The 22,001-nt window shown below is 44.5% G+C and overlaps 1 protein-coding gene across 1 annotated transcript; it reads right to left on the reverse strand.

Moving 5' to 3' along the window:
* Nucleotides 1-1,548: 1,548 nt before the first annotated feature.
* EAF2 (ELL associated factor 2) lies at nt 1,549-21,934 on the reverse strand. The gene is made up of 6 exons (XM_067549927.1): nt 21,749-21,934; nt 18,418-18,512; nt 17,523-17,659; nt 15,862-16,007; nt 13,837-14,103; nt 1,549-2,384 (listed from the first exon to the last, which is right to left on the reverse strand). Exons 1-6 carry the CDS (start codon nt 21,915-21,917, stop codon nt 2,338-2,340), a joined length of 861 nt encoding a protein of 286 aa, XP_067406028.1. The 5' UTR covers nt 21,918-21,934; the 3' UTR covers nt 1,549-2,337.
* Between the last annotated feature and the right edge of the window lie 67 nt (nt 21,935-22,001).

A 22,001-nucleotide genomic window follows, 5' to 3' on the forward strand; every position in this document is an offset into this window, starting at 1 on the left:
CTGTCTGTCCTGGAACGTTCTAGGATTGAGGGAAACATAAGATGGCCTTAACACTTCTGTACCCTGAAGACACCTTCACTACTTCTGGCTGCTCAGCAGCTCTTTCCCTTTCAAGTGAATCCAGTAATTTTCCCTGCACTCCATGATTTGCTGTAACTCGGTGTATGTTTACACTGCGTGTAGGAACGAGCCTCCCAGCCCAGCTCCATGACCTGTGCTAGTGAGACTCATGTTAGCACACTAAAAATAGCTGTGTAGACATTGCTTTGTCATTGCATCTTGCACTGGAACTCGGCTGTCAAGGCCCACCTCTCCAAACTTCAACCTGAGCCGTAACATCTACACAGCTAGTTTTAGCACGCTAGTGTGAATCCACCAACACAAGCCTGTGGACTGGTGCTAGGAGACTCACGCCTGGCTACAGTGTAGACATACCTTCTGTCTTTTAAAAAATTTTGATGTAAACTACTTGAAATAAGGATTATGGTTATTTTCTTTTCAACAATCCATAACACACCTAACAAACTTGAGAGTGCTGTACAAATGGAGAGCAAAGCCACCACCTAGGGTAGGCCAAGATGAGCAATATATGATCTAGTAGAGGAGCAAAGGAGGATATGATTGGTGAGGGGAGAAGGAGAAAAGAGTTCAGTGCAAGACAATACTGCTAATTCTTGAGCTTCTGCTGGCAGCACTTGGCAGCAGTCCATTAGTAAGAGGCAGGCCTACATGTGACCCCCTCACAATCCTGCCACAGAGCACCCATTAGTTGATACTCACTCCCAGCAAGTTAAGATCCCTGCACTAACAACAGCTATGGTGTATGTGAACTGAACGTGCATTTCACTTTACAACAGGTCCAGGCTTACATATGGCATTTTACCCCGATTATGTAGTCATGAAGCTGGGATTGAAAGAGTCATCTCTTAGTCTGACAAAGAAGAGACTTCATTTGATTTGTCTTCTCAAAATATATTCCACACACATTTGCTATGTTTAACTTGGCTAGCACCAAGGATATTTTGTAGATAGAAGGTGGGATTCTGATCTTCTTACTAGAGATTTTTCTGGACTTTTAAATAAGTATTCAACAAGAGTGAACAATTTCAGCTATAATAAGATTGGACACATTGATTCTTCCTTCCCGCCTTCAGGTAAGGTACAATATCATTCACTGATAACACTCATGGCACACACTACAAGAAATGATCAGCACACCATATCAATATTGTAATCACTGATTCAGCTGTTTATAGTACTTCTCTGCCTGATGTTTCTTGTGGTTATCTATAGATTCTGCAACTCAGATAAACTATGCATATCATCTGCCATTCTAAAACATGTGGCTCCTTCTGGCCTTACAATATACAACTGTGTAACATGACAGTATGGAGATTCTTTCTTCACACTGTTTTCTAGACATTTTAGACATCATACTCGCTTGTATCATCTCCTTCTAATTTAAATGTTAGCTCACTGGCAAGGCTACTACATAAAGACAATTCAATCCAAGTTACCTCTTGTTAAGAATTCTCACAGTCAGTCCCATTAAAATTATAAATATTGCTTTATTAAATTAATTGTATTAAACTCCTACAAAGGAATTATGTGATTTCAGTTACAGAATTAAATGAAGGAAACTCACTGCTGTCTTAGCAGTTATCCAGATAGGAAGAGGCTGAAAGGAGACCAGCTGGTCCAAGTTACATATGAAGTAAAGGCAGGGAAAGGACAAGTTCCCTTAAGAGACATAAGGCTCCAAAATCTAAGAAGTCCTATAATACAACTAAAAATTCAGCGATGTTGTAAACTGTAACTGCAAAAGTGGACCATATTATTTAGTAGTTTCCTTAAAGTTATGAACTGAATAGAATAAAAATGTAGCCTAAACAGCAGATCTCAGTTGTTCTTCCTTCCATCTCCTCTTCCCACCCCCCAAAAAAAGTTATGAGATCAGCATTAAACTGTAAGGACAGGAGGGAAACTTGCCTCCATAAATACTAGAAACATTTCCATATCTATTGTATAAAGTAACTAGCTGTTATAAGTCAGTTTCAAGTACAACAGGTGGTTGAGGCAAAAATCAGAATCTGTTCACATGAACGGATACTGTAATACAGTAATTTGTACAAGACAAAAAGTACCCGGAGCACTGATTAGACACTAGTGCTGCTGTACCACAGATGTGATGTGTCAGTAGAAAAGTAAGATGTCTCTATTATCAAAAGTTGAGGACATTCATTTCAATCTTAGATAATCTAATCTTAGTGCAAAACAGATGCTATGACAGTTTTAGCAAAAAGAGGTGATGCATCTTTATTAAGGCCAAAATCTTGTTCAGTCATCACTGTCACTTCCAGATTCACTCAGCTGCAAATCATTTCCTAAAATAGAAGATAAAGTCATTGTATTAGTTCCATTAAACTAAGACTATTTTTCCATCAAGAAAAGTTATTTTTTCCACCCATCCAGTACTTTCTATTAGGAATTTAGCACCAAAACATTTGATAGGTTTAAACACTCGTCCGTTCTCTTAACTACTGGAGTGGTAGTCTTCGGGCTACATCACTTCTATGACCTTTGAAAGCCCTGCATTATTCACACCTAACCTACCAGATTGAATAAGTTTAGGCATGGGAATTAGTGCAAGCAGGCCACAGCGGACTAGCTAACTTCCCCATCCACCTTCTGATACTTGATCAGCAGGAAAGCTGCTGGGGAATGCAGTTTCACTAAAAAATAAAATAGGATATGAATTATTGTTGTTTGCATATATCTAAATGCCTCTTGGATCTCTTTGAAAGCAAAGTAGTATCCAAATCAAGATGAGAACATGCTGTTTGATGCACCTTTTTGAAAAAGCAGGCTGTGGAGCAAGACAGCAAACAAAAAAAAGTATCAAGGGAAATATTTACATTTACTGTCACCGAAAAATGAGTTCGTTATTTTAAAATGGGACACAAGAAAAGCAACTATCCAGTGCTTGCAACAGCTACCTACAGAACTGAAAATAAGTTTTCCCTGCTTTCCCTTCCCCCTTCAACTTGACAGACCTTTTCTCTCCCATCCTCCACATACAGGATGAAGTTAAAGGGACGCTGTCAACATCAAACCTATATTTTTAAAAGGAGTTAGATGTAGTTTCAGATCTAACATCAGCCCTTCATCCTCCTGCCAAATTGGTGGTTATGCAATTGCATTTTCCTTTATTAAAAAAAAGGAAACAAGGAAAGAATCTCCCCTCCCCCCCCTTGCTGCTGGATGAAATGCCTAAACAAGTAGGAAAATGACCAATAGAACCAACTATACACAGAATGCTACTGAATGCTCTTAACTTTGTCAGTTACCGCAATTTTCAGTATAACTTAAGGGGTCATGATAGGGGGTGAGAACAAGGAGACAGTATAAAGGGGGAGGGCAAGCATGGATGGGCATCTCAAGTGGCTGAAGTAGATGGAGTCCCCTTAACAAAACTTGGTGCAAAACAAAGGAAGTGTAAACACAATGTCCTCAACAAACTGCTCTGGAAATGATTACAGCATGGCCCTTTGCAGCAGAGCACAGAACACTTTACCTGTGTCAGACATTAACAGTGAAAAGCATTTGCATGTAGTGAAAGAGGTGGATTAAAAGCATATAGATAGGGTTGGAAGATTATAAATATTTTATTAGGCAAAAAAATTAAGCCTAACTACTTGGTTACATCATGTTAAGTCTTCTGCATTTTATTTTTACATTAAAAAGCAGAGATGGGTAAGAATCTACACAAAAGTATTATTTCAAGGCAGAAGTGTCATTAGGGTGGCTCCAATTGTACTTTATATCATGTAGTTCTCGAAAATATTTTTCTTAACCCCCTCTCCCGATGTAGTTCCCCCATTGCTGTTCTTGCGTCTTTCCCCAGTCCACTCCAAAAAACAGGTCACAGCATCCACATGGTCGCATAGCCTTCAAAAGCAGTTTTCACATACTTCATAAAAAAAAGTTACTAATCTTTCATAACTGTTGTTCCTCGAGATGTGTTGCTCATGTCCATTCCATGTCAGGTGCGTGCGCGCGCACCATATGCACTGGTGCCAGAAACGTTTTCCTCAGTGGTATCCGTATGGCCGTCTCTAGTGCCCTCTGCAATGGCACGCACATGCGCTGGTATAAGGGGCACTACAGGCTCCTTCCCCTCACCGCCCAGTTCCTTTTTGCCAGAATTCCGACACAGAGGAAGGAGGGTGAGTCATGGAATGGACATGAGCAACACATCTCAAAGAACAGTAATTACGGAAGGTTAGTAACCCTTTTTCTTCGAGTGCTTGCTCATGTCCATTCCATGTCAGGTGATTCACAAGCAGTACCTCTGGAGGTGGACCAGGAGTTCACAGACGTGCTGATTGCAATACCGCTCTGCCAAAGCCTGCATCGTCCCAGGCCTATTGCATGATGACCTAGTGGGATGTGAAGGTATGAGGCAGCAGACCAAGTCTTGGCCCTGCATTGGAATCTGAGCTAAGAAAGCCACTGACAAAGCCTGTGCTCTTACTGAATGGGCTGTCAGGGTGGCAGGTGGCACGACCTTTACCTGCTCGTAACAAGTTTGAATGCAGGTGGTGATCCAAGAGAAAATCCTCTGTGATGAGACTGCCAAACCCTTCATTCGCTTGGCAACTGTGATGAAGAGCGGCATGGATTTTCGGAAGAGCTTAGTTCTTTCGATGTAGAAAGCCAGCGCTCGCCTGACATCCAAGGTGTGCAGGCATCTCTCTTTGCTATTGCTGTGAGGTTCTGGTAAAAAGACTTGCAGAAAGATGTCCTGGTTGACATGAAACTGTGTTATCGCCTCTGGTAGAAATGTGGGGTGAGGGTGCAACTGAAATTTTATCCTTGTAAAACATAGTATAGGGAAGTTCTGATGATAGAGCCTTGATTTCAGAGACTCACCTCACCTATGTACTTGCCACCAGAAAGGCAACTTTCTGCAACAAGTGAAGAACTGAACAGGACGTCAACAGCTCAAAGGGAGGCCCAGTGAGTCTGGACAAAACTAGGGTGAGGTCCCATGGGGGAACTGGGTCTTTGACCTGCGGAAAGAGCCTTTCCAAGCCCTTCAGGAACCTGGCCGTCATCTCATGAGAGAAGACTGATCTGCCCTGGATATGCAGATGAATGGCTGAGATGGCTGCCTGGTGCATTCTGATTGATGATAACGCCAGACCTTGATGTTGCAAGTGGAGCAAGTACTCCAGAATGGAGTGCAACAGTACCAGAATTGGGGAGAGGTTTCACTCAGCTGCTCAGTAGAAGCATTTCCACTTTGCCAGATAAGTAGTTCTAGTGGTGGGTTTTCTGCTTTTCAGCAAGACTTTCTGAACCTGACTGGAGCAAGCCTGCTCCTGGAGGCTCAACCATGCAGCATCCATGCCATCAGATGTAAGGAGGCAAAGTCCAGATGTAGCAGCTGATCGTGGTCCTGTGAAATCAAGTTCGGATGGTCCAGGAGTGTTCAAGAGGCTGCCACCACCAGGTCCAGCAACATGCTGAACCAGTATTGATGGGACCATGCCGGAGCAATCAATATGACCCACACTTTGTCCCTCTTGATCTTTCTGAGGACTCTGTGGATGAGAGGGATCATCAGGCCTCCCAACCACTACAGGAGGAATGCGTCAGGAAGGGAGCCACAGTTGGGTCCTTGCAGGGAACAGAAACAGTGATATTTCCTGTTCTGTTTGGTTGTGAATAGATTCACCTGAGGAGTTCTTCACTTCTGGAAGATAACCTTGGCTACCCCCGAGTGTAGGGACCACTCATGGTGAGAAGAGAAGGCCTGCTGATATGATCTGCCAATGTGTTCTTGACCCCCAGGAGGTGTAAGGCTGCGATGTGGATCACATGTTCCACACAGAAGTCCCACAGACAGAGTGCCTCTTGGCAGAGGATCTCGCTCCTCCTTGCTTGTTGACATAATACATTGATGCCTTATTGTACTACCTTTCCCGATATCTAGGGAAGGAACACTTCACAGACTAGATGGATTGCCCTGAGATCTCTGACATTTATGTGTAATGTTAGCTTCTCTGTGGGCCAGAGGTCTTGGGTCCTGAGGGAGCTGAGGTGGGCTCCTCACCCTAGGTCCGAGACATCTGATACCAAAGAGAGCATTTGGCAGGGGGCTGCAAAGGAAATCCCTCTTGCTATGTGGTCAGGGTTTGTTCACCATGCCAATGAGGCAAGTCCTCGAGGTGGGATTGCAAGGATCATATGCAGGCTGTCTGGTCGGGGAGTAAACCAACACTGGCCACATTTGAAGGCATTTGAGGTGCTGTCTTGCGTATTGTGCCATGTAGGTACACGCTGGCATGTGACCCAGCAGTCTGAGGCAAACTCTTGCTGCGGTGAGGGGTGAGCTGTGACCTGGGCAATAAGCTCTGACATGGTTTGAAGTCTGGCTTTTGGTAGAAACACTCTGCCTTGGATAGAATGGAGGACAGCTCTGATGAATTCTATCCTTTGCACCAGTACTAATGTAGATTTCTGTTCATTTATCAACAAGCCTAATTCTTGGCAAGTGGCCCATAGTACTGTGACACTGTGCCAGACCCGAGTTTCTGAGCAACCCTTGATGAGCCAGTCATCGAAGTAAGGATAAATTTGTACTCCCCAAGTCTGAGGTAATCTGTGACTACCACCAATCATTTTGTGACCACTCTTGGCTCTGTTGATAGGCCAAGTGGAAAGGCCATTAATTGGCAGTGGTTGTCTCCCACCACAAACTGTAAGAACCATCTGTGGCCATGGAAAATGGAAATATGGAAGTATGTGTCCTTTAGGTCAAGGGCGGAGTACCAGTCTCCACAATCCAGGAAGGGGATGATGGAGGCCAGGGAGACCATACAGAACCTCAGCTTCTTGAGATATTTGTTGAGATGATGTAGGTCCAATATGGGCCTCAGGCCTCCTTTGGGCTTTGGGATTAAAAAGTAACAGGAGTAGAACCCTTTCCCTCTCAGTTGTAGGGAAATTTCCTCTATGGCCCCTACCTGTGGGAGATCTTGCACCTTCTGGATGAGAAGTTGCTCGTGAGACGGGTTCCAGAAGAGGGATGGAGGTGGGAAACAGGGAATGAAATAAACTGAAGGGTGTACCCTGCTGTAATGGTGCTTAGCACTCACTGGTATGACATTATAACCTCACCCTACCTCCCTGCTTGGGAAAGAGAGTTTGAGAAGAAGGGGAGGTTTGGATCCTTAGTTAAGTCCGCTAGACTGCCCCGAGCATACCCTTAAAAGGCCTGCCTACCACCTGATGGGTAGCAGCTTAAGACCGCCTAGGAAGCACCAGCAGGGGATTGACCTTAACAGCATTTATAGCCTTTGTTCTTTTTCTTGTAGGGCTCACTCCCGCCCTGGCCTGCAAAGCGCTGCGGTTGCTGGGGCCTGAAATGTTTTCTGGAAGCAGGTGGAGCGTACAGGCCTAAGGAGCGGAGTGTGGCCCTGAAATCCTTTAGGCTGTGCAGCCTGGCATCCGTTTGGTCATAAAAGAGCACCGCACCATTGAAGGAGAGGTCCTGGATGGACTATTGGACCTCCACAGACAGGCTGGATGACTGTAGCCACAAGGACCTCCACATAGAGACAGCTGATGCCATTGTTCTGGCCACTGAGTTGGTCGTGTCAGAGGCTGCCTGGAGGGAAGTTCGGGCAACTGATTCGCCTTCCTCCAAAATAGCCACAAACTCCTGCTTAGATTCCTGGGGCAAAGAGTCAGCAAATTTGGCCATGGAATGCCATATATTATAGTCATATCTCCCCAGCAGGATCTGCTGGTTTGATATGCAGAGCTGGAGGCTAGCAGTCAAATAAAACCAAAGAGGTCAAGCTTCTTCGCATCTTTGTTCTTGGGGGTTGAGCTTGACTGCTCCTGCCTGTCTCTTTCATTGGTGGCTGACACCAGTAATGACCCCAGGGACACATGAGTGTGCAGATATTCAAACCCCGTAGCAGACGCATGGTATTTTTTCTTGGCCCTTCGAGATGTAGGGGGCAGAGAGGAAGGGATTTGCCATAAAGCCATGACAAGTTTAACAACTCCCTCGTGGACAGGAAGGGCCACTCTACAAAGGGCTGCTGCTGCCAAAATGTCAAAGAGCACATCAGCGGGCTCCTTCAGCTCCTCTGCCTCAAAGCCCGAATTCACAGCTACCCTCCTGAGCAGCTCCTGGTGCACTCTGAAATTGTCTTGCGGGACCATGGTGGAAGGACCCGCTTCCGCCTCATCAGGCAATGATGATTATGAGGCAGGTAAGGGTGGAGTGGGTGACTGTTCTTCTGCAGCTGGGGTAGCCTCTTCCAAGGATACTGAAGCCCCCGCAGAGTGTTCTGGTTTCTCATCCAAGTCTGAGGGTGGGCATCACACTGTCACCAAGTGTCTCTCGGATGTTCCCAAGATTGAATGCTGTACCTGCAGTTCTGGGGCAGAAGGGAATCCCCACGGGTTCCAGAACTACCATGGTCCAGGCCATTGTGTTGGTAGCCACGAGCCCAGTGGTAAACCCAAGGGGAAACTTGCAGCCATAGCTGGATTCACTTCGCGACGAGGTAAAATGATCATCTCTGCCTCTGAATCTGAGAGGTCCTCTTCTGGGGACCATAGTGGTGCCAACCTGGTCTCCGCCTCTCTAGTGCACCAGGAGATGTCGTGTCTCGATACCGGGGAACCGTGTCAGGACTCTGTCGATCGGTGCCAAGTATCTGGGGATCAACGAAGGTACTCCTTGACAGGTAGCAGTGCTCTGAGACTGATACCGTGGCTCCTTGGATCTGTGCCAGGACCCCGGCGACCTGCATCATGGCTGTGGGGATTGGTACTGAGGCCCTGGGGATCAGTACCAGGAGTCCGACTGTTGGCGATGGTGCTCTGGGGACCAGTAACAGAGTCCTGGTGACCACTGCCATGGCATCAGTGACTGATGAGGGGTCGGAGAGCGGTGTCAAGGTGTCTGGGATCTGTGCGGGGCACCCATAGCTTGCCCCTGCACACACTCTTGACCGGCTGCCCTGGCATGGGGTCTCAGCACGGAGGTCTCTCCTCCCGAGGAGTGGGCAGCACCAGGAGCAAGAGCAAGTCCTTGGCTGCTCAAAAGGCCTCGGGTGTGGATGGCATCACGAAGTGCCGAGTAGCCCTACTGCTGCCAGGAGTCGGAGGTGGGTTCCAGGGAAGACTGGGAGCTCTGATGGGTGAGGCCATAGCTGACCTGAGTTCCGGAGAAGACAAGCGACCCGGCTCATCGCCTGCTTCCTGTCTGTCCTTCTTAGGGGCCAGACAGCACCCTCTTGCAGTGTGCAGCTTCTTATGATGCTTCTTCGGCACCAGGGATAGTGACCAGTGCCACAATGAACTTGGTGCCAGCAGGGCACTGAGTCAATGCTGAAGTGCTGGACGTGGAGTCCGAGCGACCCATCTCAGAGACCGGTCTAAGGGACGATTCCAACAGGAGCACTCTTAACCTGATATCCCAGTCCCTTTCAGTACAGGGTCTGAAGTTTCTGCAGATCCTGCATTTATCCCAGACGTGGGTCTCACCCAAACACTTTAAGCAGCTCTGGTGAGGATCATTTACAGGCATGGGCTTCTTACATGAAGCACATGATTTAAAGCATGGGGACTAGGGTCCCTGGGGCTACGTCCTTGCAGGACTAACTAACTACTAACTAACTTATCTAACAAACTATATGCACTAAATCTACAGATGAAACCACTGGCAGAACGCTTGCTGAGGCAAGGACATTCCAGCACTGTCACAAGTGGTAAGAAGGAACTGAGAGGGCGGAGGGATTAGCAGCACCCCTTATATCGGCGCATGTGCGCGCCACTGCCGAGGTCGCTAGTGCCAGCCCTATGGATACCATGGAGGGAAACATCTCTGGCACTGGTGCATGTGGCGCACGCACATTTGACATGGAATGGATGTGAGCAAGCACTCGAAGAAGAACTACATTATTCCTCAAACAAGCTATTTCACACTAGCCAAAGACAACAGTCTCATGAAATCCAAGAGTTTGGAACAAGTCTGGAGTTTCATGCTAAGCTGTCCCGCAGCAAGACAATTCCCTTTTCTTCCCCTCCAAAAATACTTGGAGAAAAATGTGTGGAAAAATACCCCTGAAGTGAAATCCACCTTCATTTTGTACCCAGGCCTTGCAAACGCCTTTTCATAGTTGCCTCAAACTTTCCAGAAAGATTCTAGCCTGCATGATCCCAGCATAAGAAGTTTCAGGTAGACTGGTTGCTGTGCATGTCAAAACATGGACAGCTAACTTCACCCAGGACTGTAAGGAAATACCTACATTATTTAGTCCCAACCAACATATTAAATAGCAGAACTCAAGTGAGGAAATAATTTCAGGAGAACAGTCGGTTTTCACGGTGCTGATGGGCTGGTTGACACTATCACGACGTTAAGTAGATTTCATTACAGAGTGCATGATGTACTAGGGATTTTAATCAGTGTCCCATACAGTATTTAGCTTTATTAAAATAAGTTGTTGGAGAAGAAGTGTTAGATTGTCAGCTCTGGGGCAGGGGCCATCTTTCTGTTCTGTGTTTGTACAGCACCCAACACAATGGGGGCCCGGTCCATGACTGGGGCTCCTAAGTGCTACTGCAATAGGAAGAATACATATCTGGATGAAAATTGCACTGTAGGAGTAAGCAAAGAAGACATCTCTGGGATAGCAAGTCATTAGGTATCTTCCTTAAAGGAATTTTTCATTTGTTCTCAGTTAGCAATTCCTGTTTAAAAGGAAATGAACAGAGCAACTGCTGATTGAATAGCTCTCCACTATTTTTTAAATGGAATATTCCCTTACAGATCCCTAAGACCACCCATTTGCACACCATGCTGTGACACAAGTTGTGGGCCTACATAATTACATTTCAAAAGCAGATGAGGAATTATTTTGGGGGCAAGGCTCATAGTGAGGAAAGAGCAAAGTCTCTGTGGTCAGGCTACCTAAAAAGGATGGTAATATTCAGAGGTACCTATGCTCCAGACATAGACCCCTGCATTTTCAGGGTTCTGCAAAGCTTCAGCTGTATGACTTAATGAGAGTGATCTGACTAACCCCACCCCCATGCCCAACCAAATTCTGATTGCCACTAAATTTAAGGTAACATTAGAACTACACACAGTAAAATGCCCAACTAACCCCCTAGGGCCCTGATTCTGCAGAGATGCTCATGCTTAAATGTATGTATTTGAGTAGCCCCATTGAAGTCAAGGCTCAAATGTGACACAACCAGCAAACAGCTTGATCTTAGATTTGCTGTTTTAAACATTTGTTTAAGATGCTGTCTGAGATGGAAGACATTTCTATTCAGGACCCCTGACTCTGAACTGCAACACACAGCAGATCTCCCAAGTCTCAGATTCCACAGGCTACCTGTCTAGCTGTCACGGCTACTTCTCCTCTCCTGCTGTGCTCGTAACTGCACAGGTGGTGCATCAGAAGCTCATCAGGAGAGGAGATGGAGAGCCACACTCGCCACAGCAACCAGTGTGCAGAGCCTTTTCATATTAGATAATCACCCTGTTACAGTGCATGTAACATTTTAAAGGCATTTGCTGGGAGCTGGAGCTGGTACAGTTCTACAGAGCTGCTTAAAACGTGAAAGTAACAGAGGTAAACTAGATTAGGGCTAAACCCTAAACAGATTTATAGCTAAACCTGCACGAAGTTTTATATCGCTCACAAGGGTCAGAGGATCCACCTCCTTCCCTGCAGAGCTCTTAAGCCCTACAGGGTCCCTGGGCTCTCTGCTGTGGTTTTGGTGTTGCTGAAAGTTGAACACACCAGAGTGTTTCACTATGACAACTTTAACTGGTAGCCATCAGCCACCTGTACTTGGGTGTATATCATTCAATGGGAGCTTTGCCAGCTGTGAATCAGCCATTAGTCACAAACGCTGTTCATTTTTTTCTCAAAAGTGTTTTTCTAAATGTGTGTAAAATAGCAAGTTTCAACGTATTTCCATTTCTGAGCGAAGGGACTGACGCATATGGAACTTTCTAAAGCTAGGCTGCATACTACAATCGGTGTATTTGCTCTAGGCAATGAAAGTTAAACCAAAAAAATGTTGTACTCTTGCATAATAATCAGATATTTTCAGCCTAATCTTATTCCTGTGAAGGAGGTGGTATGTGAAAATAAGGCTTATAATAGAAACCTGATTGTAAGCTTAGCTACATCGTCACAACACGTAACTGTAACTACCTTGTTATCAATTTTAATGCCTTATTAGTGGTGAAACACAAGAGGACATATATACTGTGTATGAGATATTTTCAGTATAACCAGTTTAAGCTGTTAAAAAACTTCATTGTGTATTATCTCTATGTAAATTAGGGCCTATAGCCAAGTTTTTCCGAACTTGCAAGCCTGCAGTTAGGCACCTAATTAAAAGGGTGGTTTTATTTTTAAAGGCAGCTTCAACAGCAGCGGTGGGTGCACATCAATTCTGAAAAGTCAGGCCATATTTATTTTGGTGCTAAGTATGAAGATTTTTACCTCAGTGGTGGCTTGCTGCTGTTCAAACCAATGACACTCTTCTTTCTGGGCAACATATATATTAAAAAATCCCAGTTGTATTTTAAATATCTTAAGTTTGTCATAACTTTCTTCAAGCAAAACACACTGTGAATTAGTTTTGGTTGTTGGTACTATCGCATCCTTTCAACCTGGAAAACATATGAAACATCCTTTCTTCCCTACATACATGGGAGGTGACCGTGTAGGTTAGAAAAGCCTCCATGAATCACAAGACTTCTGAGTGGATTATGATAACATAAGAACAGCTATACTGGGTCAGACCAATAGTCCATCTAGCCCAGTATCCTGTCTTCCGGCAGTGGCCAATGCCAGCTGCTTCAGAAGCAATGAAGAGAACAGGTAATCATCAAGTGATCCATCCCATGTCACTTATTCCCAGCTTCTGGCAGAGGCTAGGGACATTTCAGAGCATGGTTTTACATCCCTGCCCATCTTGGCTAATAGCCATTGATGGACCTATGCTCCATAAACTTATCTAGTTCTTTTTTGAACCCCATAATAGTCTTGGCCTTCACAACATCCTCTGGCAAAGAGTTCCACAGGTTAACTATGCATTGTGTGAAGAAGTGCTCCCTTTGGTTTGTTTTAAACCTGCTGCCTATTAATTTCATTTGGTGACCCCTACTTCTTGTGGGATGAAAAGGAGTATATAACAATGGTAAAAGCTAATTCAGACCCAATCATTTTATATGTATATAAATGTATGTTATATGCATAGTTAGAATTATGCTTTCCAGTGTGCATTACTTTGCATTTATCAACATTGAATTTTATCTGCCATTTTATTGCCATCACCCAGTTTTGTGAGGCCCCTTTGTAACTCTTCACAGTCTGCTTTGGACTTAACTATGACCCTCTTTTGTAACTGAGTATTACCAGGACAACATTACTCTCATATCATCTACTCAGGAAATCATACACATATATTTTAGGACTACCTAAATAGTTCAGACATTTCCAGCACAAATTACTGTCTGATAGTCCCAATGTATGCAATTCTGAGGAAGCAAGTACAGATTATGTCATATTTTAAACTGCATCAGCTTTAATTTAATATCTCTGATGGTCAAGTAACTTTTAGCCCAACTTCTAATTCAGAGCTCAACTGATCAAACCCCACCATCTCTTCCCATAATTTTAATTACAATAGAGACATAGTTACAGAGTCTCTGGTTTCTTTTTAGATTCCTGAAGCCTGAGACAGTGCACTAAGAAAAGAACAGCCTTCTGTACTTACTTAGTGTATTCATCATATGGCCACCACTCTCTTGAGATTTGTTATGACTGGCATCCATGTCAGGGATGGCCTGTTGTGGTATGGCAGACATAGGAGGCTGCGGTTGCAAGTATGGCATTGACATAGGCAGAGAAGGCTTAGACCCCTCATCTTCTGAATCACTAGAACTATTTTCACTGCTGGATGAAGAGGATGATGAACTTCTTGATTCGGATGAACTGTCAGAGCTACTCATCTGGTCCATGACACTAGCCTCTGCCTTTAGCTCTGAAAATAAGATGTAGAACAATTGAGAAATAAAGCAAAATGAATCTCAGCGTTTAAAGGAGAAGGCAACAAGGGAAGTGCTGCACAAACAAGTGACTGTAGTGAATGTCACAATATTACTCCAAGTCGTAAGTAACTAAACTGAAAGACACAAGATCTAGGAGTGAAGTATGTGACACAAGCAACCTGAGCACCCTGCTTGTGTGCTGTACTTCTCTCCTCCACCCCTTGCCACCATATGCTTTTCAGAGCAGAGTTAGGCTTCAGATAATGCTGACAGCCAAAGTGCTGCCCCCCACACTCTAGGGGACAGCACACCCCACCTCATCTTTAATATCTGCCTCTAATTAGCAAATCTCATTTTTCAGGCTTTGTTTAACACCTCTACAGATGTCTCACAAATGTCAATAACTCAAGTTAAAAACAGGAGACAGTGAAAAAACGAATGTGTCAGTGGAACATCTGAAAGTGCAGCAGCAATGGCTGGCAGCAATTTTGCCATTATAACCAATATGTACATATTTGAACTCTGTCTTGACGTTCATTGTTCTCAGTCCCAAATGAAGCATTGTGGGATACCTGCAGGGATTGCCCATATTTTAACATTATGGAATAGTTTCATTAAATCCTTGTTCATTCTTTTTTATAGGTCTGGGAAAAATTTAGAACATCTAGCAGGAAACCATCCAGAGCCCAGCACGTGATTTACTGTGGCCAAACAAATAAATCTGATTAAGCAGTACATAGGGACAGGGCTTTGGGATACGTTAGCCTTGGTGACTCACTCAGAACAGGTTCTAAACAAAACAGACAGACCATGGAGAAAAAGTCCAGTTTCTCATGCACTTAAGCACCACTTTTGTTTCTTTTGCAGCCTTAAGTATTTTGAATTCCCTTTTTGTGGAGTCAGACACTCTGGGTCAGAGTTTTTCTAAGTCACAAAGAAAAGACACCTGCACAATGAGAGATATCTGAAAAAGACCTGTTTAAAAGAATCCAGACCTCTCTTAAGAGCCAGTATCAATTCAGATCAAGCTACCACCTGTTAGCAGTTCATACATACTGCTTTTCTCCCCAGATCCACCAAAAAGAAAAAGTGCGTCTCCTACTGAATTAAATACAAAGGTTCCTACTGAAACAAGTCTCACAAGGATACAGCATATGACATTGTTCTCAACGATGAGATTTATATAAGTGTTCAGTTGTCTCTTACTATATAGGGAACCACTTCTGCAAGTCTAATCTGATTTGGAAAAATAGTGTGCTATTTGAATCTCATCTCTGACTAGATTCACATGATAATGAACTCATAAATTTAAGAGTTTTATTAAAAACTAAGAGAGTTATAAAGCATTTTAACCAATGAGTCGCTATATGTAAAGGACAAAGAATGAGGAGGGACAGGTGGAGTGAGGAAGAAATGCGGGATTGACTGATTTGGCTTCAGTGCCACACACCTACAATTGAGCCAGTAGCTTAAGATAGCAGCAGTGGGAGGAGTCAGTGAGAAATAAAGCAGTGCTAATCATGACCTTCATAAGACTAAGGGTTAATTTGATTCTTAGTCCTAGGTGGTTTCAAATGCTGTTTGATTCCCACTCTTGTCAAGGTAACCATTCAACAGTAGAGTATATTGCCTATATAACAACTTCCAGTGGGCATCTCATTCAAAAAACCCTTGGCTCTCAACCTTGCTCTTCACTGATAATGTAAGTCTGCAAAATTTCTGAAGTACTGAGTGACACGGTTGCAGTTTACCTCTCTCAATGTCGTCCATAGGACAAGATGGAGACATCTTTTCTTTTGGTGGAGAATTTTTAACATTGTTTGGAGTCTTACTGGCATTTCGCATTTGCTGCTGTTGCTGCTCAATACGAGATTGAACCTTACTGCTTCCTTCAGCTCTGTATGACAGGGTGAAACATTTTAATTGATTCCAAAGAACAACAAAATAAAAAACACACAGTCTGGGCTATGTGTGAGCTATTCATTACGTTTTTCTTAACTGTATCACTAGAGTTTTAAGTTTCAAAGTATGCTACTACAGTGGTTCCCAAACCTTTTAATATGGCAACCCACCAACTGGTTTTTGCCTTTTTTTGTGACCCATCATCACATATATGCTCCCTCCATCCCAGCACACCACAACCCTGAACCTGGTTTGGCACGGCAACCCAGTATGGAGGGGAGGCCTGGGGAGAAGGGGGCTGCAGAGCTAGCCCAACTCACACTCACTCTGCAGTGGTGGCTTCTGTCCTGTGGGATTGGGACCGGCTGCCCACTCCAGGTATTGCGACCTGGCACATAGGATCACAGTGCTGCTCAAGTTTGGCTCGATGGCCCCCACACAACACCAGATTTCCCCTCCACACCAGACCAGGAGAAGTGTATGTCTGTCTAGGCCAGGACCCAGTGATAGGTTAATCCAGCCCTAGACATGGTAACCTTTCTAGAATCTTCTTGCGACCCACCATTTGGGAAACACTACATTACTACACTGGCATATACCAACATATAGAACAGATGCAGGGAGTTCTGTTCTTCTGATGTACAATGTCTACTGTAGCATTCATATTGGCCCTTTGACTGCCCATCCTCTACTATACAGTTCCATGTTTTCTTCAGTCACCAATTAACACTTCATTAGAATTCCAGTAGAAGGGAGTTATATGCGCGCATAGCAGCAGAAAGTGTGTTAATGGGAATTACATACTCAGTAAGAGAACGGGTCCTCAACCTTTTGTTAAAGCCTTTCACAAGAATGTATGCTATTTTATTTACAGAGTTCGAAGTCAGAAAATGGCAGCAAAACAATTTCATTTGTGTAGCAAAAAGTTATTTTCCAAACTTATGAAAAAACAGTTATTGCCTTTTGCAAGGATATACGTTTCCGGTTCAAAACCCTCCCTAAACCTTACTATGAGCCTAGATTTGTTGAGAAAAATAATGACATGCTTTTCCATTCCATTGAACAAGGGTAGGTTTTGGTAGGGACCACATTTGAAAAAGTGATATTTTGCTAAAAAGCTAAGACTAGTTGGTATGTATCCTTATTTAGGCTCTCAGTTGTTTCTAACTAAGAGTTTATCTACCCTGTGCTTTGGTGCACACCCGCTGTAGTGTAAATGCTAGTGCACACCTGAGTGCCGTGCACTAGCTGCCCACATGGGTCCCTGCTGGCGCACAGTAAGAGTTCTCTGCTATCCCCTACTGTCCTGTTTCAAACCGTACTACATGAATGTGCAAGTGGCAATTTTAGTGCATGCCTGGCAAAATCCACATGGCCAGTTAATGAACAAACATGATGTGTGAATTCTGCTGTACACCACCTGGTGAGCAATAAAAGACTACATAGGCAAGCCCTAATCCATTTTCATAATGAGTAAGGGACACAGCAGTTTCTTTTGTAAATCACCTACCGGGTTTTCTTCACAGTGATGTTGCTGCTAAGTTTCTCTAGTCGACATTCTCCAGTGTCATGGTTGATAATTAGGATACATTCCTTTAGATAAGGCTTCTTGGAGCCCTTGAAAACTGTTACTGGTGGAGTTGAACCCTATTTAAATTGGAAAAAACTCTAATTAGCATTATTTCAATAGACTTATTTGTATACATACAGAATGAGCCTTCACAGTAATGAAAAGTTCATTGTAACTGGTCATTTATAGTCTGTTAAAATTTGTTATCAACTAATTCCAGTGAAACTCAGATCAGTAGTAACCGAGGGCGAAATCCTGGCTCTATTGAAGTCACTGGCAGTTTTGCCATTGACTTCAGCATGGACTCGGTTTCATTCAGCCAATTTGAAATTAACCAGTAATCTCAATCTAGTTTCTACAAACAGGCATATCAATCACAAAACTACCATCAAAACTAGAACGCTTGTTGGCAATATCAGAACAGCAGTCAAGGATTACAGGAGATTGAATTCTCTTCTCCAGTGGTGATGCCCTCCCACCCCTTTGGGATTGTACCATGATGACAAAGGAGCAAGGGGAAGGTTGCACAGCAGCCAGTGTCCATGCTGTACTTGTTGTATAGACAGATCACTTTAGGGTTGTCAATTGCAGCATATTTCCAACACAATTAATTCACTTAAAGTTACTGCATAATTACCTGACCTTTGGAATTCTGCATTTTTGGTGTGATTATTTCTGTCGGCATGCTTTAAAAGCTACATGCATACAGCCTTGAAACAGCAGCAAACGGAAAATGCTGAAACTTGAAACCCTTCTTTATTCATCATATACTTAGGGTGATTCAGTAAGAGAATACTCTCCTTTTCCCCACTCCCTAATTATATTCAGCCCTCACCTCAATGTTTGGCAGTGTTATCGTCACCTGTTCACCTTTGCCAACTTCAAGGTCTCCTTCAGAGGATGTATCAATCGATGCAGGCTTGAAGTCATCTACAAATTTAAAAATACTGATTTTCATGAATTCCTTAAACACTGATGCACATGTCATAGAATCTAGAGGTGGTGAGTTTCAAGGGCACTTGAAATCAATGACTTAGTATCTTTGCTAGTGCAGCATCTTCCATTTCCCTTAGCAGATTTTTCCACAAGTCATACAGTTCACAATCAAGGTGGTTTTCCTGATACTCGACCTAAATTTAATCAAGTTTTGGTGTTCAAGCTCTTCAAAAAAAAAGTTGAAAGATTTTTATTTTGATTAATAAGGAAAGTTTCTCCTGTTCTCCTCAAATTAAAAAAAAAATGGCCAAACCAGTTTGCTGATACTTAAACTCCCCCCAAAAAGCCAGAGAATTACTTTATGGTTGAAACCAACCCTGAAAATTTTCAGCCCAAAATGTGGAAGCTGCAGATAGCTGTAACTGAAAACAGGAGGGTAGAATGGAAATACATATGCAGCCCTCACTATAGCATGCTCTTACTGTATTAAGAGCATCAAAGGCAAAACCATATGCACTAGCAAGTTTTGGCTGTGGTTTTTATTTTTAAGTACATATATCTCTCTTTAAAATGGAATTGTTAAAAGCCACCATCATATACTTATTTTAATCTACTTTATTATCAGTCATTCTTGGAAGCCTAACCATCTCCATTTGTGCTGATATGGATTTCCCTTTGCATGTTTCAAAGAGCTGGAAAATTAGAGATGAACATTAGTTTGTTTCATCAGTCCTGCCAACAAGGTCTGTTAACGATTGTTACGCACCTAGCATAATTTATTTCCATGGTCCTAAACAAGCTCCCAGGTTCTCAAGCTCCTGTTACCTGTGCCTTACAGAGCTAAGCACCACAATTCTAATCTTTCTTGTGGTAGGGATGAGACTATGCCTGTCTTCAATGGGTGCTGCTGCGTAATTAGCACTTTGGCCAGCCTTTTCAGAAACGGGTGCCTAAATAAGTGTCCAATTTATGTTGAAGATTACAATAACAATGGTTAGAGAAAAATACATCTTTTCTGTTTGTTTTGTGCATTTAACAGCACTGTCAGTTTTGCTGATTTCCTTCGTCTTTCTTCACAGAGTGACAGCGAAGAGAAACATTTTGAAACAGAAAAAAAGGGATTGTAAAACCACAAAAGTCAGCAGGAAGACTTAAGGGCAGGTGTCGTATTAGAGCTTTTTTTTTTTTTTCTTTTTTAATTGAACAAACGGCAAATTATAGCACACCTTTAAATCTCCTGACAGCTTTTAGGTTCCCTTCTCACCCTTCTCCCCAAAAATGTGGCCAATTCTATTAAATCTGATTCCATTTGCTCACAGAAGATGCATTATCTATCTCATCTCACATGAGAGCACACAGGATGATCTCCAGAGAATATGTGAGACAACAAACCTTGGGAATCATTCAATAAATAATGAGGCAGCAGAATAAAAGCTACAGCCCTAAATTACTAGAACCATAATTCTAACAGCATTTGTTTCCTAGATCCCTTCAGAATCTTTGAGAACACACCTCCCAGGATAGTAGTTATTATGTACTCAGGGAGGACACACTAGCTTTGTGAGCAACACTGCCTTTAATCTTTGATTGTTGAGAGCCCTGCTATGGCCAAAGGCAGAGCTTCAGCCCAAACTCAGATTTTTGTAGCATTGTGCAAAGACACTATTGTTTCCCAAAATATATCAACGCATGATACGTGAATTTAGTACCCACAAAAGAAAGAACTAGAAGAACGCAGGCATTGTGTCAACTTCACCCAAAACTTTACCAGCAACATACCTGTCCATTAGTCTACCACCGAGTCTCTCATAAGCAATAACTTGCTGTGAACTGTATGGTTTTATATTCAAGACATTGGATTAGGATTTAAGAGAGCAGGGTTCAATTCCCAACTCTACCACAGATTCCCTGTATGACCACACACAAGTCACTTCATCTTTCTGTGCCTCAGTTACACATCTCGTGGCTGTATGTTATATCCCTTTCTCTCATTCTTTCTGTTGTGTTTGGACTGTCAGCTCTGCAAGTTAGGAACTGTTTCTTAGTGAACGTCTGTACAGCGTCTACCTCAATTGGGCCCTCATGTTAGTCAGAGGTTCTAGGCATTATCATAATACAAACAAAGAGTGCAGTAGCTTTGCCACATTTAATTCCTATCCAAAGCCCTTCCCCCTCTCCATGTTGCATCAGGCCAACTTTTTCAAAAGCAAGTTAAAAAAGATCCAACATGCTCTCCAGCTGCCCCATCCCGATCTTCTCTTTCTTCCAGTCACCAACAGCAGCCTGCTCCCCTACTCTAACCCCACCAGCGGCCCCAGTGACTTCATCTCATCAACTCCTGATCTACCCAACCTTCATTCTCAACCTCTCACTCTCCGCAGGATCATTCTCCCAACAGGAATATGCCAGGCTAAGGAAGGTTTAAAAAACCCTTAAGCCTCCGTGATCCCCTGCACCTGTCTCTCCATTTACTGCCCCATTTCTCAACCCAAAGGAGCCATCTGCAACTACTACCTCAAGTTCATCTCCTTCAACTCCATCTACCACTTGCACAATATAGACAGGCAGGTGGAGAGATTACAGGGGTACCAGCGGGGGAGGGCAGATGATGATGATGATGCTGCTGCTGATTTCTGCAGAGGAGGGAAATCATACTGTGCCAAGAGGGATGCTGATCTCCCCAGCCAGCACCATAGCCATTGGGGGAGAGGGGGATCACAGGGGTGCCGGGGGTACAAGGACCTCCTCTGGGGTGTGACCAGCCAGGTGGTGCCATGCCAGCCTGGGGAGGGGGTTGTCACACGGGTGCTGGGGTAGACAGGTGGTGCCATGCCCTGGGATGAGGGGGGAGGTACCAGGGGTGCCGGTGAGATTCTGATCTCCCCGGGGGAACGACCAGCCGAGGAGCGATGCCCAGTGTGGGAGAGGGAAGGTCACAGGAGTGCCGGAGGGACGCTGATCTCCGCTGGGGAATGACCAGCCGGCTGGTGCCAGGCCCGGGGGGCGGGCGACACACGGGTGCCGGGGGAGGTTACCGGGGTGCCCACCCCAGTCGGGCCCGGAGGGGGGAGATCACAGGCGGGACGTTGACCTCCTCCGGGGGTGATTCACTGCGGCACCCGGCGCCCAGCCGCTCACACGCTGCCCCCCGCCCGTGCTCTCCCACGGGGCGGCGGCGCCGGCCGGCCAGCCGGCCGGCACCCGTCCCCGCCCCCCACTCATTCACTCACAGCGGACGGTGTGGAAGGCGCAGCGCGGCTGCTTCTCGAAGCTCTCGCCCAGCTTCAGCACACGCTCCTTGGGGTCGAAAAGCTGAGGGGCCGCCCCGTTCATAGCGGCTCCCCGAGCCGCCTCACACCATCGGGACGCCGCACAGCCCCCGCCGCCGCCGCGGAACATCCCCCTCGCCGCCCGGGGGGCGGGGCACCGCCTCGCAGCAGCCACACCCACCCAGCCCCCTTACTGGCTGCTGGTTTTCCTGAC

Source organism: Emydura macquarii, unplaced genomic scaffold (assembly GCF_026122565.2).
Source record: "Emydura macquarii macquarii isolate MOO-44397 ecotype Brisbane River unplaced genomic scaffold, CSIRO-AGI_Emac_v2 contig_1253, whole genome shotgun sequence".
Lineage (NCBI taxonomy): Eukaryota > Metazoa > Chordata > Testudines > Chelidae > Emydura > Emydura macquarii.

Coding starts and splice junctions, on each gene's coding strand:
- EAF2 (XM_067549927.1), bottom strand. CDS start 21,917: ATGTTCCGCGGCGGCGGCGGGGGCTGTGCGGCGTCCCGATGGTGTGAG. Junction 17,660..18,417: donor TAACACTGCCAAACATTGAG/GTGAGGGCTGAA, acceptor CAATTTAAATAG/GGTTCAACTCCACCAGTAAC. Junction 2,385..13,836: donor CCATATGATGAATACACTAA/GTAAGTACAGAA, acceptor CTTCTATTTTAG/GAAATGATTTGCAGCTGAGT.